The sequence below is a fragment of the Musca domestica genome, unplaced genomic scaffold (assembly GCF_030504385.1).
Source record: "Musca domestica strain aabys unplaced genomic scaffold, Musca_domestica.polishedcontigs.V.1.1 62, whole genome shotgun sequence".
Classification (NCBI taxonomy): Eukaryota; Metazoa; Arthropoda; class Insecta; order Diptera; family Muscidae; genus Musca; species Musca domestica.
The window spans coordinates 761530-782494 of NW_026712369.1; the positions used below are offsets into that span (position 1 = coordinate 761530).

At 34.3% G+C, this 20965-nt stretch overlaps 2 protein-coding genes across 3 annotated transcripts in view; both read left to right on the forward strand.

Moving 5' to 3' along the window:
* The window catches only part of LOC101897747 (DNA-binding protein RFXANK), an 87901-nt gene extending 72935 nt beyond the window's left edge, over positions 1-14966 (forward strand). The window contains exon 6 of one of the 2 annotated variants that reach the window (XR_009343856.1): positions 14745-14966. The gene's annotated coding sequence lies outside the window, so the exon portion shown is untranslated. Of the gene's footprint in view, positions 1-1681; positions 1976-14744 lie in introns of those variants that run through there. The other variant, XR_002194478.2, reaches the window with a different exon arrangement.
* An 83-nt stretch (positions 14967-15049) lies between these two features.
* Positions 15050-16586, forward strand: LOC101897573 (protein spitz). The gene has a single exon (XM_005182390.3). The coding sequence runs from the start codon at positions 15493-15495 to the stop codon at positions 16333-16335; it is 843 nt and encodes a 280-aa protein (XP_005182447.1). The 5' UTR covers positions 15050-15492; the 3' UTR covers positions 16336-16586.
* The last annotated feature ends 4379 nt before the right edge of the window (positions 16587-20965 follow it).

Genomic DNA, 20965 nt, shown 5'->3' on the forward strand with positions numbered 1-20965 from the left:
TTCATGGAGCTCATAAAACGCGAAATTAAAATCCAATTGCATTCAGACTTGGTACATCTCAATATTTCTATCAACAGAAGATGTGTTATAAAAATGGTACAGATCGGACCATTTCTTCTGGTACCTGCCCCACAAAGGGTCAACATTTTAAATAACCAAAACGATCGTAAATTCCGAAATAGGCTTTCGATTGTCTTCAAATTACACACATTTCAATATTTCTATCAACACAAGATCTGCTGTAAAGATGGGATATGTTGGTCCACTCCTTCTGGTACCTCCCCCACAAAGGGGCCAAAATTTTGAATATCCATGAAGCTCATAACACGCGAAATTTACATCCGATTCCATTACAGACTTGGTACATCTCAATATTTCTATCAACAGAAGATCTGTTATAAAGATGTTAGAGATCGGACAACTCCTTCTGGTACCTCCCCCACAAATGGTCAAAATTTTGAATATCCATAAAGCTCATAAAACGCGAAATTAACATGCGATTCCACTCAGACGTGGCACATGTCAATATTTCCATAAACACAAGATGTGTTATAAAGATGGTAGAGATCGGATAACTCCTTCTGGTACCTCCCCCACAAAGGCTCAAAGTTTTAAATAACAAAACGATTATAAAAGCCGAATTAAGCATCCGGTTCTCTTCATATTTCACACATCCCATTATTTCTACTAACACAAGATCTGTTGTAAAGATGGTAGAGATCGGACCATTCTTTCTGGTACCTCCCCCATAAAGGGTAACAATTTTGAATATAAACCAAACTCATAAAACTCGAAATTAACATCAGATTACAGTCAGAGATGGTACATCTCAATATTTCCATCAATACAAGATCTGTTATAAATATGGTATAGATCGGACCATTTCTTCAGGTACCTCCCCCCCAAAGGGTCATAGTTTTAAATAACCGAAACTATTATAAAATTCGAAATCAGCATCCGGTTCTTATTATATTTCATACATCACTATATTTTTAAGGTCTGGTGTGAATATGGAATATATCGGTCCACTCCTTCTGGTACCTCCCCCACAAAGGGTCAAGAATTTTGAATATCCATAAGATTTTCGAAGACCAATAGAAAATTGTCTATTTTTTAACTTATGGAGGGTATTTTTTCTAGAAGACCATTATTTAGAACAACTTCTGACCAAAAAGGTTTTGTTTTATGAAAAACGTTTATCAACAGAATAGACAGCATTCAGTACCTACAATTTTTTAAAGAAGGTCTTTAATCATTGAATCGTTCTGGGTCTCTGATAAAAGATTGTGACTTCTTCTGGCTACAAAATACCTTTTGTTGTATATATTTTACCAATAAGTGAGCTATGGTTTTCTTTTCCTCCAAATAGTCTTCTTGAGGTTGAAGATCTCTAAAAATGTTTTGATATTCTCTCAATAATTTAATTGCATTTGATATAGCTTCTATGGTCTTCTTTTTCTCCACATAGTAGTTAATCATTTAAAAATCTCTAAAAAAGTTTTGATATTCTCTCAATTACTCAATTGCATTTGAAATCCCTTCTATGGTCTTCTTTTCCTCCCAAATCGTAGTAGTTTACCTTTTGAAAATCTCTGAAAACGCTTTTGAAATTCAATCTCTCTCAATTACTTAATTTTATTGCAATGTGTCATCATCTTTTATTTCGTTATTTTTCTTTCAGAATCCCCAAGAGTAAATAGCCAAAAAATGAAATATAACAACAAAGAAAGAACGAAAGAATGATGTTCAAAGACCTCTGGACCTCCAAAAAAAAAAAAAAAAAAAAAAAAAAAAAATCAGACAGCGTTCAATGATCTCTATGGGGATTTGAAAACTTGATAAAACAGACAAGAAACACCGTTGAGCAAATCTTATCTGTAAAACTTATTCTGCAATAATATTTTTAACAACAATATATTTTTCATGGGCGTGACTAAACCACTCTCTTTTTTCTCCCATCTGCAGGTGAGGTAAAATTAGGAATGAAGAAATACGAATTGCGTCAAATCCGGTCGAGCCGATATTTTAATACCCTACATTCCACCAGGAGGAAAACTTAAGTAATTCAGAAATCGCTGGGAGAATGGGGCTAAACAACTTCGACAATCCTAAAATCAACAGAACCTAAGAATCTATTTCTAATATCTTTGCAAAATGGTCTTTCTCTACTCGTTAAGAATCAGGGATACCAAAAATAAACTGTCTCTGCCCCTCAAAAACGAGGAAAACTTAAGTAACTCAGAAATCTCTGGGAGAATGAGGCTATGGACCTTCAAAAAACCTTTAATCAAGAAAATCTATGACTCCTGTATCTATTTCGAATATCTTTGCAAAATAGTCTTCCGAAAAGGCAGAAAGAAAAAACGGTGTTGTTTTAAACCCCTAAAACTCTTAGATGAAATTTTCCATACCCACCCTTCATCATGAGAAAAAACTTTAGTAATTCAGAAATCGCTGGGAGAATGAGGCTAAGGACCTTCAACAAACCTAAAATCAACAAAACCTTAGGCTCCTGAATCTATTTCGAATATCTTTGCAAAATGGTCTTCCTCTACTTGTAACGAATACCAAAAATAAACTGTCTAAGGAAGGAAGAACCTTTACCATACCCAAAAATATGGGACTATATTCAAGCCACTGTGCTGTGAGTAAAACTTCAGAAATCGCTGGGAAAATGAGGTTAAGGACCTTCAACAAACCTAAAATCAATAAAACCTAAGACAGCTGTACCAATTTTTCGAATATCTTTGGAAAGTACTGCTCCTCTACTCGTTACGAATCTCTTTTTTCCCTCTGTAGTTGAGGCAAAATTGGGCGAAAAGAAAATATAGCTGGGTCCGAGTCGAAATTTTTAATATCCTCCCCTATAAGGAGATTCAAGTCATAAATCAACTCAGAAATCGCTGGGAGAATGAGGCTAAGCAACTTCAACAAACCTAGAATCAAGAAAATCCAATACTCCCACATCAATTTCGAATATCTTTGCAAAATAGACTTTCTCTACTCCTTACGAATCAGGAATACCAAAAATAAACTGTCTACGGAAGGACTCTACCAAGTCACTGTGCTATGAGGAAAACTTCAGAAATCGCTGGGAAAATGAGGCTAAAGGACTGCCATCAAACGTAAAATCAATTAAACCCAAGACACCTATACCAATTTCGAATATCTTTGCAAAAGAGTGCTCCTCTACTCGTTACGAATCTCTTTTTTTCCTCAGCAGTTGAGGCAAAATTGGGCGAAAAGAAAATGGAACTGCGTCCAAGCCGAGATTTTTAATAACCTCTTCTATAAGAAAAAATGAAGTCATTCAGAAATCGCTGGGAAAATGAGGCAAAGCAATTTCAACAAACCTTAAATCAATAAAACCTAAGACACTTATACCAATTTTGAATATCTTTGCAAAATAATGCTCCTCTACTCGTTACGAATCTCTTTTTTCCTTGTGCCAAAAGAAAATAGGACTGGGTCCGAGTCGAAATTTTTAATACCCTCTCCTATAAGTCACTCAGAAATCGTTGGCTAAGTAACTTAAAAAAAATGTGCACCTATGGTCTATCCACTGTGCCCCAAATATTTTGAGTACCACAAGCTAAGGTATAAATTGGAAATTTTAGATAACCTGTTTCTAAGGACTCCAACTCCAGAAGTCTGAGATTACCGATAGCTTGGTAATACATTCAAATCCATACACAATTTTGAATATATTTTGCAAAATGGTATCTTCTTCCTGTTTCGAATCAGAAATATCAAGTTATTCTCGATTTGAACACGTACTCTCTCGGATTTATTTCAAATTTCGTATTTGAAGTTCGTAATGGGTACTTCAGCCTATGACAAAAACATTAGTTTGCAGATCCACGTCTTCGTGGGCGACACCTCCCGATATTCGGTATTTTGGTGATTTTAGCGACATTTTTCACCGGAATTATTTCAAATTTCATATTTGAAGTTCGTAATGGGTACTGCAGCCTATGCCAAAAAATGTTGTTTGCCGGCCCACGTCTTCGTATAGCTTCCATACAAAGGTACCTCCCGATTTTCGGTATTTTGATGTTTTCAGCGACATTATTCACTGGAACTGTTTCAAATTTCGTAATTGGAGTTCGTATTGGGTACTACAGTCTATGACCAAAAATTTCGTATGCAGGTCCACGTCTTCTTATAGCGCCCATATAATGGTACATTCCGATATTCGATATTTTAATGATTTTAGCGACATTTTGTAACGGAATCGTTTCAAATTTTGTATTTGAAGTACGTTATGAGTACTACACCCTATGACAAAAAATTCGTTTGCAGGTCCACGTTTTAGTATAGCCCCCATATAACCGTACTTCCCAATATTCGGTATTTTGATGATTTCAGCGACATTATTAACCGGAATTGTTCGTAATGTGTACTACAGTCTATGACCAAAAATTTCGCATGCAGGACCACGTCTTCTTATAGCCCCCATATAACGGTACCTCCCGATATTCGGTATTTTCATGATTTCAGCGACATTATTCACCGGAAATGTTTAAAATTTGGTATTTGAAGTTCGTAATCGGTACTACAGCCTATGACAAAAAATTTCGTTTGCTGGTCCACGTCTTCATATATCCCTCATATAACGGTACCTCCTGATATTCGGTGTTTTGATGATTTTAGCGACATTATTTACCGGAATCGTTTCAAAGTTTGTATTGGAAGATCTTAATGGGTACTACAACCAGTGGCAAAAAATTTCGTATGCAGGATCACGTCTTCGTATAGCCCCCATATAACGGTACCTCCCGATATTCGATATTTTCATATTTTTAACGACATTGTTTACCGGAATTATTTCAAATTTGGCATTTGAAGTTCGTAATGGGTACTACAACCTGTGGCAAAAAATTACGTTTGATGGTTCACGTCTTCGTATAGCCCCCATATAACGGTACCTCCCGATATTCGGTATTTTGATGATTTTAGCGACATTATTCACCGGAATTATTTCAAATTTCGTATTGGAAGATCTTAATGGGTACTTCAACCTGTGGCAAAACATTTCGTATGCAGGTCCACGTCTTCGTATAGCCCCCATATAATGGTACCTTCCGATGTTGGGTATTTTCAAGATTTTAGCGACATTATTAACCGCAATGAGTTCAAGTTTGGTATTTGAAGTTCGTAAAGGTTACTACAACCTGTGACAAAAAAAATTTCGTATGCAGGTCTTCGTCTTCTTATAGCTCTCATATAACGGTACCTCCCGATTTTCGGTATTTTCATGATTTTAGCGACATTATTTATCGTAATCGTTTCAAATTTCGTATTGGAAGATCTTAATGGGTACTACAGCCTATGACCAAAATTTTCTTATGGAGGTCCACGTCTTCGTGTAGCACCCCCTATAACGGTACCTTCCTATTTTCGATATTTTGGCGATTTAAGCGACATTCTTCCCCGAAAATGTTTAAAATTTGGTATTTGAAGTTCGTAATGGATACTACAGCCTATGACAAAAAATTGTCTGTGCAGGCACACGTCTTCGTATAGCCCCCATATAACGGCACCTCCTGATATTCGGTATTTTCATGATTTTAGCGACATTATTTTTCAGAATTATTTCAAATTTGGCATTTGAAATTCGTAATGGGTACTACAACCTGTGCAGGTCCACGCTTTTGTATAGCCCCCATATAACGGTACGTCCCGATATTCGATATTTTCATATTTTTAACGACATTATTTACCGGAATTATTTCAAATTTCGTAATTGAAGTTCGTAATGGGTACTACGGCCTATGACAAAAAAATTTCGTATTCATGTCCTCGTCTTCGTATAGCCCTCACATAATGGTTTTTCCGATATTCGGTATTTTCATGATTTTATCGACGAATTATTTCAATTTCCGTATTTGAAGTTCGTAAGGGGTACTACTTCCTGTGGCAAAAAATATTCGTTTGCAGGTCCACATCTTCGTATAGTCCCCATTTAACGGTACCTTCCGATATTCGGTATTTTGATGATTTCAGCGACATTATTCACCGGAATTGTTTCAAATTTCGTAGTAGTACCCATTACGAACTTCAACGACAATCTGTTGAAGAAACGTTGATTTTTTAAAGAATATTTTTTCAACGACCATCTGTTGAAGAAACGTGGATTTTTTAAAGAATATTTTTTCAACGACCATCTGTTGAAGAAACGTGGATTTTTTAAAGAATATTTTTTCAACGACCATCTGTTGAAGAAACGTGGATTTTTTAAAGAATATTTTTTCAACGACCATCTGTTGAAGAAACGTGGATTTTTTAAAGAATATTTTTTCAACGACCATCTGTTGAAGAAACGTGGATTTTTTAAAGAATATTTTTTCAACGACCATCTGTTGAAGAAACGTGGATTTTTTAAAGAATATTTTTTCAACGACCATCTGTTGAAGAAACGTGGATTTTTTAAAGAATATTTTTTCAACGACCATCTGTTGAAGAAACGTGGATTAGTATAGTCCCCATATAACGGTTTTCATTTAAGTGGTAATTTTGGAATTTTTTTTTGAAATTTTTCAAATTCCTTCCAAATGTTGGAAGGTATTGAACTTTCGGCTTAGATGTTTTTTTTACTTGTTTTGAGTGAAATTTCGAATGATTTAACTAGACTAATTTCCCTTTCCCCTCCACCAAAGATTTTATTTCTACGTCCCTTAAGATTTATATATCTGTTCTAAGCTGAATTATATTGCACCCACCTTCTCGACAAATTATGAGGAGCTTCTAATCTTAGTGTGACGTATTAGATTAGTGACGTAGGTGATTAGTTTTTATTTGAATTTTTTATTTTTCAAGTGAAATTTCAACATTTCTACCTGTGTGTAAGTGTTGTGTTGTGAATTATAGAAAACGAAAATATCCCCACTCCTCTCTCTCCCCAAACAAAAGAATTGTGACATTCTTCAAAGTGGCTGCGAAATGTTTTCTCTGCTGTTAAAAAAGAAATACATTTTTTTCGTGTTGTTTTTTAATATTCATATCACAGCCAGCTTTGAGGAGCGTCACATTTCTTGAACGAAAATCATCATCATCATGCAGTCGGTTTCCAAACGCTGAAATGAATGCGCGCGTCATCAATCAATGAATGAGAACCCTCAAGAATCGAATTGAATCGAATCGATTGATTTGTGTGTGCTTTGACGCGTTCGCGGATTTTCCATCGAATTTCCATGCTAATAAAAATTACAAAAAACAAACGGGATTTCAAATCATATACCTGGCTATGTATTGTGCGTGTGTTCTCAAAACAAAATTGTGGGAAAAACCCCAAAACTGAAAAGAAAATGTAAACAAAACGGTATTTTTTGGAAGAAAAAAAGGAATAACTACGACTGAATGCATTCCAGATCCCCACAACGCTCGCTCGCACCTATCTTAGCCTCACAAAGTGGTTGTGAAATGCTTGAAATTGACTTGGATTTTTTGAAAAGTTCGATTTGTGCTTTTTTGAAAATTGCATATCACAGCCAGCTTTGATGAGCTGAGATTTGTGTACAAGACAAAAACAACAGCAACAACAATATATGAACGAAAAAAATATTTAAAAAATAAATAAAAAAATAAATAAATAAATAAAAAAATAAATAAAAAAATTAAATAAAAAAATTAAATAAAAAAATAAATAAAAAAAATTAAATAAAAAAAATTAAATAAAAAAATAAATAAATAAATTAAAAAATAAATAAAAAAATAAATAAAAAAAATTAATAAAAAATAAATAAAAAAAAATAAATAAAAAAAATTAAATAAAAAATAAATAAATAAATTAAAAAATAAATAAAAAAATAAATAAAAAAATTAATAAAAAAATAAATAAAAAAATTAATAAAAATAAATAAAAAATAAATAAAAAAATTAAATAAAAAATAAATAAAAAAAAAAAATTAAATAAAAAATAAATAAAAAAATAAATAAAAAAAAATCAATAAAAACCAAATGAATAAAAATAAATAGATTGTTATATAAAAAGCATAACTAAATTGAAATAAATAAAATTTGAAATGCTAAAGAAAAGTGGATCCCATATTCTAACTCTGAAAGTTTTTCATCGCCTTAAAAATAATTTCTGTTTGTGGAAGGCCTTTCAAGCGGCCTCATAAATTTAGAGAATACCTTTTGGAAGACTTGAAGAAGTCTTTTAGACGAAAATTCATGTTTATAAGAAAAAGCCCATGTTCGTGAGAAATGTGAGAGTGAATTATTTCGGCATTAAAAAAGCAATTAAAAAACTAAAAATCGCCACCTGAACGGAGCGTCTAATTGATCCTGCTCCTAAAGGTATTTTATGATTAAACACCGTGAAGAAGAACTGAAGGCAATTTGCTTGAAAGTTTTATAAAATTTTAATTAATATATGGATACTTTTCTCCACACCACCCCATCTACCCCCTCACACTTTGTTATGAAATGTTGCTTATCTAAGCCTCATCAAGTGGTTGTGATATGGATTATCAACGCATATCACAGCCAGCTTTGATGAGCTAGGATAATCAACGGAAAACAACGATTTCTAACAAAGATAAAAGGGAAAAAGAAAAACAAAAACATAAATAAATCAAAACAAAACAAAAGTGAATGATAGCAAGTGAAGTGATAATGCTACAAAAATATCGGGTTCAAATCCATGACAAAATCGTAAAAATAGCATTTTATGAAGTGATTAAATTGTTAAAAAAAGAGACGATAAAATTCAATTTTTTCAATAATTACTGGAAGAGTCCAACAGATTATGAAAGCAGAACTAACAAATAAAAAAGCAGCTAAGATTGGTCGGGTCGAACTTTTAATACCCTCCACCGTTTTGAAGGAACTTGAATATTTTGAAAAAATCGGTAAAAATACCTCTCAAATGAAACCCCTCCTCCCCTCCTTATGTGGGGGCTATACGTAGACGTTTTCCTTCATAAGCAATTTTTTTGTCATAAGCTGTAGAACCCAGAACCTCATTTACGAAATTTGAAACAATTCTGGTGAATAATACGGGTAAAATATCGAATATAGGGAGGTATCGTTATTAGGGGGCTATACGAAGATCTGAAAATGCATAGACATTTTTCTATCACAGGCTGCATAGACATTTTTCTGTCACAGGCTGTAGTACCTGTTAGGAACTTAAAATTCTGGTGAATAATACTTCTAAAATCATCCAAATACCGTGTATCGGGATTTATCTTTTTATGGGGGCTATACGAAGACTTGAACCTGTTACGAATTTTGAATTCAAATTTGAAACAATTCCGTTGAATAATGTCGCTAAAATCATCAAAATACCGATTATTGGGAGGTTCCGTTATATGGGGCTAAACGAAGACATGTATCTGCACAGAAATTTTTTTGTGATAAATTGTAGTATTCATTACGAACTTCAAATACCAAATTTGAAACGATTCCGGCGAATAATGTCGCAAAAATCATCAAAATACCGAATATCTCGAGGTATCGCTATATGGGTTCTATACGAAGATGTGGATCTACATAGACAATTTTTTGGCATACATTGCATACCCATTACGAACTTCAACTACGAAATTTAAAAAAAATCCGGCGAATTATGTTGCTAGAATCATCAAAATACCGAATATCGGAAAGGTATAGTTATATGGGGGTTATAGAAAGACATGGATCTGCATAGTCATTTTTGTTATACATTGTAGTACCCATTACGAAGTTCAACTACGAATTTTGAAACAATCTCCGTTAATATTGTCCCAAAAATCATCAAAATACCTAATATCCGGGTGGTATCGTTATATGTGGGCCATGCGAAGACATGAACCTGGATACGCGATTTTTTGTCATAGGCTGTAGTACCCATAACGAACTTTAAATATGAAATTTGAAACAATTCCGGTGAATAATTTTGCTAGAATTATCAAAATACCGATTATCGAGAGGTGCCGTCATATGGGGGCTATACAAAGACTTGAACCTGCATTCGCGATTTTTTGTTATAGGTCGCAGTAACCATTACGAGCTTCAACTACTAAATTTGAGACAATTCCGGCGAATGATGTTGCTAAAATCATCAAAATACCGATTATCGGGAGGTATCGTTATATGGGGGCTATACGAAGGTTTCAACCTGGATACGGAAATACTGGATGTGCCGCCACCGGAGCTAGAACCCATTGCAAACTACAAATACCAATTTTTGGAGAAATCCGTAAACGATGTGACTAAAACCATCAAAATACCGAATATCGGGGTGTATCGTTATATGGGGGCTATACGAAAACGTGGACTTACATATGCAATGTCATTGGGACTAGAACCCATAACGAACTACAAACAACAATTTTTAGACAAATTGGTAGGATAATGTTGCTAAAACCATCAAAATACTGAATATCGGGAGCTACTGTTATATGGCGGCTATCTCAAAACGTGAATGGATAAATTCTATTTTTATACCCTCAGGCATATGGCTAGAGAGGAGGGTATATATCATTTGATACGGCCAAAAAGTGCCTCATTGAAATAATGATTTTTAGTCCATTAGGTTTCTTTGGACCAAATCCGTTTCAGGATATTTGGAGTCGATCTATACACCCAGCCTTGAGGTTTGATTATTCACACTGTTGGCCCTTTATGAGGGATGTTCCGAAACAGTTAGTCAATACTGTCCAATTCGTATCAGATATAAATATTACAACGTGCGATATATGGAGTACATCGTATATCCCCTATACTTTGTATGAGATATTTGCAAATTTTTGGAAAATGTGAAAATATGCGTGAGGTACCAGGTATAGCAGACTGAAATATTCCATTTCATCTAATTCTGATAAATAATACTGGTATGTGCAAAAATTGAAGAAAATCGAACATTCATATCCAATTTTATGCGAAATCATAAATTCCGATAAATTATATATTCATATCAGAGAAGGAGAAATATTTCGATATAGCAAGTTGGCAGATATAAGTATTGGAAATTGTGACCCTTTGTGGCTGAGGTACCCAAAAAGGGTTCGCAGATATATATCATCTTTACAACAGACCCTGCGTTAACAAAAATATTTGGATGTGTGAAATTTGAAAAGAATTGGATGCTTATTTCGCTTTCTTTGAGCGTTTTGTTTTTCAAAATCTTGAACCCTATGAGGGGGACGTCTAAGAAAGAATGGTTCGATCTCCACCATCTTTATAAAAGATCTTTTGTTGATGGAAATATTGAGATGTACCAAGTCTAAATGGAATCGGATGTTAATTTCGGGTTTTATGAGCTTCATGAATATTTAAAATGTTAACCCTTTATAAAGGAAGTACCAGAAGGAGTGGACCGATATATTCCATCTTAACACCAGATCTTGGGTTTATAAAAATATTAGAATGTGTGAAATTTGAAGACAATCGGACTCTTACATAACATTTTATAAGAATTGCAATTATTCAAAATGTTGACCCTTTGAGGGGGAGGTACTTGATGGAGTGGACCGATATTGTCCATTTTCGCACTTGCTGTAGCACTGATGGAAATATTAGGATTTGCCAAGTTGGAGTAGAATCGGATTATCCTTTCTCTTTCTGTGCAGTAAATTATTTTCCTTGCAAATTTTGACCTTTTGTGTGGGAGGTACTAGAAGGAGGGGACCGATATTGCCCATCTCCGAACTCGATTTAAGTTTGACAATAATATTACGATGTACCAAGTTTGGACTAAATCGGATACTCCCTTCGAGAGTTGTCGAGTGCACCAGCCGGCTAGACAGTCAAACATACAGACGGATATGTGAGCTATGCCCAAATCTGAACCGATCTTGATTAAATTTAGGAAAGGAATTTAGGAATGTGCTGTTTCAATGTGAATTTTATAAAATCAGATGAATAATATAGGGTGAGATAAAAAACTGCAACAAAGTCAAACGCCATAATTTTTACATTTTTTTTAAATTTTATTGAATGAAAGAAAAATCTCGGAAATAGCATCATATTTTAGAATAAGTTTAGATTTGGTCGAATGAGTCACCTTTGGCACGAATTACGGCCAATGAAACCGTCACACGCTACCCGAATGGTGCTCTGCGGTATTTTCGCCCATTCGGGTTGGTAAAGCCATTGAAATTCCAAAAAACGCAAGAACTTACACCGCAACGGAAAGAAATTAGACTCAAAAGAGCTAAAGAGTTGCTTCGCTTGGCCGAAAGTGGTGAACAGCCGAATTTGGTTTCCTCTCTCTCCGATGAGAAAACAACAGTTTGTAAACTAACAAAATGATCGTGTTTACTTGCCCAAGAGGATAGTTGAAAATGTGCACCTTCGGTTGGCCACCAGAAATCAAGCACCGGCCATGGTGATGGTGTGGGCCGCAATAACAGCCGATATTCGCTCTCCGCTCATATTAATCGACCGTGGCATCAGAATAAATGCCAAATATTATAGCGAAAATATTCTGAAGGGTGTATTGGGCACGCAAACGTTTTGCCCGCAGACCTTGGACTTTCCAATATCGCACTCAGCAAGCGCCACCCAAGAATGGTTACAAAATGAGGTTCCTCGCTTCATTTCCAGCGCACAATGGCCACCAAAATCCCCGGATACCAATCCGTTGGACTATTGTGTCTGTGGAGTATTCTGGAAAGCAAGGTTTGGCATCAAAGAATACCAAAGTGTCAATCACCTCAAGCAGGCGCTTCGCCGTGACGGTTTCATTGGCCGTTTGAAGGCCATAATTCGTGCCAAAGGTGTCCAATTCGAATAAATCTAAACTTATTCTAAAATTTTATGCTATTTCCGAATTTTTTTTTCTTTCAAGGAGGTAGGCTAATTTTGAAAAAAAATTGCAAGTATAGAGGTCTACCTGTTTGGCTTGTAATGTCAGAATTACTACCAAACGTTAAAAATAAGTAATTGAAAATCGCGAAGACAGAATGAAAGGTCAAAATTTATTTTCAACATCGTCTTCTACATATATCTCTATAGGTTTATTTTGCTACAAAAACTGTTGTTGTTGTAGCAGTAGTACATGTATGTGTTTGTGTTCTGGTTCCAGCTCCAGGTTTAGAAATTCGGCTACTTTAACGGGCTGTAGCCAGAGATCTTCTGGAGTGAGTTGGGTAGGTTTGGCTGAGCAATTAAAAAGGTGTAGCGTATTGTGCGGGCCTGTATCGCACGCCGGGCAGGCGTCACGCACATCTTCATCAATTCGTGCCCAATACGAATTGAGGCGACTACACCATCCTGAACGTAATTGCGCCAAAACTACCCTGGTTTGTCTAGGCAGCTGACGTTCTTCGGCTGCAATGGATGGGGGGTGGACTCCGAGGACGGCATTCACTTTATAACTGCTAATAGCATCCGCGACTGCATCGGTGTGAATGCCACTCAGACTTGCCTGATAGGCTTCTTGATCTAGAGGCTCTCTCTTGTAGCGCTGGACCTCCCTCTCTAGATCATGTATGTCCTTCCTGACACGCCTGGGTGGGGGAGAGTTATCCACCATATGATGGTTGGGATGACTCTCACGGTAACACCCAAGCAGGTACTGCAACGAAAGCATATGATTATGCTGACGTAAGGGAAGGACTTTCGCCTCCTCATGTAGATGGTCCACTGGTGTCATGAGAAGGCACCCTGTCGCAGTTCTCAGGGCAGCGTTCTGGCAGGTCTGGATATTCTTCCACTGCGTAGCACTAGTATTCGCAGACCACACTGGAGCCGCATAGTTGACCACAGACCGACCTATCGCGTTATAAGAGGTCAACAAGGTTTGTTTGTCCGCACCCCAAGAGCTGCCGGCTAGCGCCTTGAGGACCTTGTTCCTACTTTTCATCTTGTCGCAGATAGCTGTGGCTTGCGCGGACGACTTGAACATGCTGTCGAACGTTACCCCAAGAATCTTGGGGTAGTTCGTGGTCGGTATTAGATTCCCCTCGACCTGAACATTCAGCTGTGTTCTCATCTCCGCAGACCATGTGGTAAAGAGTGTGGCCGTTGATTTCGTGGCGGATATTTTCATATTCCTCGCGTGGAAGTATGCGGCAAGCTCCGCGAGATAGGGGTTCAACCTTTCGCATATGTCATCGACCACTGGACCCGACGCCATGATCGTACAATCATCCGCATACGTTACGATTTCAATGCCGTCTGGAGGGCGAGGAATTCCGGAAAGGTAGAGGTTAAACAGTTCCGGAGATATCACCCCGCCTTGGGGAACTCCCTGTTTCACTCTACGGGCTTTGGACTTCTTGTTCCGGAATTCCACGTACGACTGGCGTCCACACATATAGTTGATTATCCAACGTTCCAAAAACTGTAGATTTTGTCGATGCATACGTTGCAACAAGCATTTTGAAAACTCCCGAATTTAAATATTTTCTGAACTTTTTTTTTTTTGTTATTGAAAAGAAAACAAAGACATAAACAAATAATGTTGACATATTAAGCCAAGAATCAAATCAAAATCAAATTAAAATAGCCCTACCTTGATTTTATTGTACCATGGTGTAGGGTATAAATATTCCTCCTAATATAAAGTAAATATCAGTTTTTGAAGAAGAAAACGAGGGTAATTCACGACCACTACTTGTTATTTATTTTAAAACAGCGAGAATCTCCTAAATATATAAATATTTATGATCTATTTGCCTTTTAAAAAATCCATAATTTATTCATATTCTAATTTGTATTTTTCTTGCAGCAGCACCCTAGCAAAATTGTGGGGGATTTTTGGACAAGATATTAATATTTTTCTTTTTTTTTTCTCCCCTCCCCCACAACAGGAAATCATCAAGAATTTGTTTTACTGGCATTCAACGAAGGATGGAATAGAACCAACAACGACTTATTTGAGGAAATAAATTCTCAGTCAATATTTCAAGGAAGAATATCCATCACGTCACGGGACTAAAGATTAGAATATTGTGTTTAAGAGCAAAAAAACGTGATAAGATTACAATTTGTAATACTAAGATCCAAATAAGATTTTCGATTATTCATTAATTTTTAGATGTGTTTTAATTTCAATTTTAATTAAAGACATAAATATTTAATTTATTTGAATTTTAATTTTCATATAAAAAAATTGTGATAAATATATTTTTTAGATGTCTTAAAATGTTTTGTTAGTATTTTTTGACAATTTTTGAAAATTACGAAGAGTAGTTAAGACCCCAGCCCCCCCACAAACAACATACGTTCTCAAGTAAATACACCAAATATTGAAATAATTTTAAAAATATTATTTATTAAATATCCGATTTTTAATATAAAACCAAGAAGGAAAATATTGAAATAATTGTTTAAAAATAAAATATATAAAATATTATTTTATAGCCTCAAAGAAAGGATAGAAAATATTGAAATTTTTAAAAAATTGTATTTATTGCTTACATAACACAAACCAAATAGTAGTATAACAATAGCAACAAATACATTGTTACAGCAGCTGTATTATCCAGGAGTATTTTCTTTATAAGACTTTTGTAGAATTTTCATTCCATTTTTCTTCCCATTCTCTCATCCAGCAAAATGTTTACCCTAACGAAATTTTTATTAAATAAACCCCGATTATTGTTTGTAGGCGCTCTCATTGTAACCATATTCCATATGGCCCCCCTGACCATGGCTTGTTCTAGTCGTTCTCTGCCCAAGCCAAGGCCATCATCCATTGCTGCTCCCACATCCACTAAAATACCCATTACCACTACTTCTTTGCATACCACAAGTAGCAGTACCACCAGAGACACAACCACAACCTCCACCACAACGACAACAACAACGACCACAACCACCACACCCAGGCCCAATATCACATTTCCAACCTTTAAGTGTCCAGCAAATTTCGATGCCTGGTATTGTTTGAATGAGGCCACCTGTTTTACGGTGAAAATTGGCGATTCCATTATGTATAATTGTGAGTGTGCTATTGGCTATATGGGACCTCGGTGTGAGTACAAAGAATTGGATGGCAGCTATCAACCCAAACGTCCACGTCCGATTTTGGAAAAGGCCAGTATTGCCAGTGGTGCCACGTGTATTCTACTCTTTTTGTTATTTGTTTGTTTGACTCTCTATTTGCGTTACGATCAGAAATCCTCGAAAATTCTCATGGAAGATGAGGACTATGGTGTGGTTCTACCATCATCATCATCATCATCGTATGGTGGTAATTCAGTGAATTACTATAACAACTGTAGATTTTGTTCCGATAAGTATTGTTGTTCTTCTTCGGCCAGGGATTTTAATGATTCGAAATTTTTGCTGGCCAATGATAAAAATGCAAGCAAGGGTAGCAGCAGCAGCTCTTGGTTTAGGCAACACATTGAAGCCTTTCCCATGGGTCTGACCATTAAGCGTTCCAACAAAATTTAAAGAAATAAAAGAGTAGGAAAATCTCGAAATGTTTGAAATATTTGAGAAAAAACTTAAAAAGAATTTGGAAATAAAAAAGGAGAAATTAAGGAAAATCTCGAAATGTTTGAAATATTTAAAAAAAAAACTTAAAAAGTATTTGGAAATTATTTTGGACTTCAATGTTTGCTAATCTAAGGAGAAGATTCGACTTTTTTTTCTAATTTCACATAACCTCAAAAATTAAAATATCATCACCAACGCAAATATGAGCTGAAACTAAGAAAGAACATATTTTTTTTTATTTTTTTTTTAATTGTAAAGCATCAAACTTCACAAAGAGAAGAAAAGATGGAGATTTAAAAAAAATCTGCATAACCTCAAAAAATCCAAAAATGTTCATAACCTCAAATTTTATTAGAAAATACTATTCTGTATTTTTTTTTTTCATTGAAAATTTGTGAGACTTTATGGTCTCACCCCATAAATAGAAGAAAAGTTCAAAATTGAGGAAAAAACGGCAAATTTTTATAATTCGACATAACCTTAAACATGAAAATGTCATCACCAACTCAAATTCAAGATGGCTATAACCTCAATTTTTATTTGAAAATACTGTTTTGTATTTTTTTTTTTTCATTGAAAATTTGTCAGACATTGTGGAAAAAAATGTAAATTTTTATAATTCGACATAACCTCAAAAATCAAAATGCGACTTCAAAATCAAATACAAGTTGAATTTCAATTAAAAATCATGTTTTATAAATGATTTGTTAATTGTAAAGTTTAAAATTAAAGAATAAATAAACAAATTTTTATAATTCGACATAGCCTCAAAATTCGATATGCCGACACAAACTCAAATGCAATTTAATTGTCATTCGAAATTCATGTTTTTATAAATGATTTGTTAATTGCAAAGTGTCTGACATCAGAAGGAAAATTGAAACCCAACCTAAAATTTCTTTAAAAATACTATTTTTTATATTTTTTTGAACTTTTGTCACACATCAAGCATCGAAATCAATATTTGGCTCTCAGTCAAAGGAAAAAGTTGAAAATTTAAAAATTCGACATAACCTTAATAATCCAAAATACCATAACCACAAATTTTATTTCAAAATACTATTTTGCATTTTTTTTCATTGAAAATTCGTCGCACATTATGCCTCACCCCATAAATAGAAGAACAGTTCAAAATTGTGGAAAAAACTGTAAATTTTTATAATTCGACATAACCTCAAAAATCAAAGTGTTAAAACAAACTCAAATACAAACGGAATTTTATTAACAATTCATATTTTTATAAATGATTTGTTAATTGCAAAGCTTTCGACATAAAACTTTGGCACATTTCAAGAAAAAAAATTGAAGTTAAAAAAATCTTCATAACCTCAAAACCGCCAAACTCAAATTTTCTTAAAAAATACAATTTTGTATTTTTATATTGAACTTTTCTCAGTTATTATGTATCATCTCAATAAAAATAGACGATAATTTCCGAATTGAAGGAAAACCACAAATATTTCTGATTCAACATAACCTCAAAAATCAAAATGTTACGATAAACTCGAATACAAGCAAGATTTTTATTAAAAATTTCAATTTTTTTATTATTGCAAAGTATCTGACATCATATTTCGCATCATTAAAGGAAGATAAGCTGAATAATAAATTAATTCTTCATAAACTAAAAAATCCAAAGAATAACCTCAAAAACTCTGAATTTGTTTCAATACCATTTTAATATATTTTTTCATTGAAAATTTATAAAGCATCATGTTTCATTCCAATGAAAACAGGACAAAAATTCAAAATTACAAAAAAGTTCCAATTTTTTCTTAACCTCAAAAATCCAAAATGACCATAACCTCAAATATTTTCGGTTTTTATATCCTTTGCCAAGAAGATGGAGATTTTATGTTACCACCCTAAGGATGTTTGAGATTAAAATCCACAGTCTAACAAAGCTCTCAATATCAGTGCCCGATTTTAGTTCCTCAGTGGATGCAAACATTCCATCCAAAAATTCTCAATTCGATTTCGAATTGTCTCATAAAGAACGCTGTCCCTCGATGTTCCATATATTAAAGGTTTTAGACTCCATATCTCAGAGATTTCACTTTAATTTGGCATCTCCGATTCTCATTTGGTATAGCCTAAGTTTAGTTTTAACTCCCGATTTTAAATTTAAATTTGCGATCCAAACGTGTCGCCTATCTAAGAGCAAAGGCTCTGACAAAAAAGGCTGCTTTCAGACAATAGAATTTATAAAAAGTTCTAGCTACGGGAAAAGCCATAGTTAATAGATAAGGGCCTGACTATCCATCCACAAAATAGCATAGTACTGTACGCCTGGCTGTCTCAAACCGTAGCTGCTCCTTTTTGGCTATTGAACTTCCGTATCTACGGAATTGTAAAGATTTCAGTATTGAAGGCTGCGACAGGTGTTTGAACTATATAAATTGCTTAAATCGATCTTCTGCCCATCATCGGCACGGTTTTATAAGATGAGACTTGCTTTGCATATATTTTCTCCGAAACTTTGTATAGAGGTTTCTTTTGTCTTTTGCTCAAGCCTAAAAAGCAAAACTCAATATTACCAGGACTATTCATCATAATTCGTATTACCAGGTGTAGACATCTGGCTGAATTACCACGGTTCCTGGTGGTAATTTCTACAATATAAAATGTTGGACCTATAAAATATTTTTTTTATGAGGACAAGGAATATTTCTCTAGCCTATTTCTAAAACAGTTAAGCTGCAAGTACATAAGAAACTTGAAGTCATGGCTAGGCATATTTTGTGATATTTCACAAAGGGAGTACAGAGTCGCACTAAAATCCTGCCGTCGTTGTCCATTATAACTTGACATTAATATGCCTAGCCTTGACTTCAAGCTTTTTATGTACTTGCAGCTTTAGTCTTCTTGTGAAGTTTGAAGTCATGGAAGTCAGTAAATTTAATTACATATATTTTTCATTTAAGAAATGTTTTATGGAAATATCGGGGTGAGATAAAAAAAACTGCAACAAAGCCAAACACCATAATTTTGTCGGAAATATCATCAAATTTTAGAATACATTTGGATTTGTTGGAATTGGTCAACTTTGGCACGAATTATGGCCTTCAAACAGTCAATGAAACCGTCACACGCTGCCCGAATGTTGCTCTGCGTTATTTTGGCCCATTCCATTTTTTAGTGCCAACCTTGCCTTACAAAGTACTCCAGACACAGTAGTCCAACGGATTGGTATCCAGAGATTTTGGAGGCCATTGTGCGCTGGAAATGAAGCGAGAACCTCATTTTGTAACCATTCTTGGGTGGCGAGTGGTGAGTTCTGTTGGAATGTCCAAAGTTACTCAGTTTTTTCATCTCAGCCTGTATAGAAATCCTCTTCCTGGATGTTTTATGAATAGAAGATCATTCAAGAAATGTTTTTTTTATGGAAATATAGGCTGTTTAGCGACATTCTGCCTATAAAAGGCTTATGGAACTATTTTATCCATGGAACTGTTATCTAAAGAATCTCTTTGAAGAGGATATCCATAATTAACAGAGGCGCCAATCTTTAAAATCTCTACATTTGGGTCTTCTTCTATCAATAGGGGACCTTTTTAAATGTCATTTAATAAGGTCTTCATATTATAGATGACCTCTAAATATATATTTTTTTTAAATTACTGTAAACTACGTCTTCATATACCCTTACCCTGTCTTCATAGAATAACCTTAAAGTGGCCTATGAAGGGACATGTCTTCCATTAATGGAAAACCTTGAAAGAGTTTATTTTTCAATTGAAAAAGGTATATTTTATCTGGAGGAATTTTAAAGGGCTCTTGAATCTATAAATGCCCTTTAAAGAGATCAACCAATTTTAAAATGTTTGAATAGGCTGTGAAAGCGAATCGTCCCTTATGAATATCTGAATTCTGTTGTCCTGTGGTCTCCTTCCCGTTTTATCAACTTGCCTATTGTTTTATATATTTTATACATCATCATAATCATTACATCATGTTACATAAAAAATAATTCCAACTAATTATGTAGTTTGATTTCTTTTTTTTTTAATAATTTTACAACTTTTTTTATATATAAATATTGATTTTTTTTATTAATTTATTCTATGATTAGCAAATATCTTAAGCCAAATAAATTATAATAAGGACGTGATATCTCTCTACATGTAGTGTATAATGACAAGTATAGAATTCCAATGACTATAAATTGTAAGATGCGTTTTTAGGTGAACTACCAGTTTTTGTATTTCCGAACGAAATTATACCAGGAGAAAGAGAAATCATTTTAAAATCCATATTTATATCAAATGTCTGATATTATCAAAGTGAATATTAAAGAGTTTGGACCATTGGATAATTATCAATAATAAATCTCTCAAAACATTTAGTTATAGACAATTATTAAAGATGTTATAATATATAAGACAGACGTATGAAGGGTCTCGAATACATACACATCGTTATAGAAGGAATCATATGCATATGATTCCAATCTCATGCATATATTTATATTAAACATCTAATTGCCGTAATGTATAGATTTTAAAAATAATTGCAAAAAAAAAAAACATTTGGGAATTTAGTAGATAGGAAATACTTCATGAAAACATTGTTTTATAAATCGTTT

Coding starts and splice junctions, on each gene's coding strand:
- LOC101897573 (XM_005182390.3), top strand. CDS start 15,493: ATGTTTACCCTAACGAAATTTTTATTAAATAAACCCCGATTATTGTTT.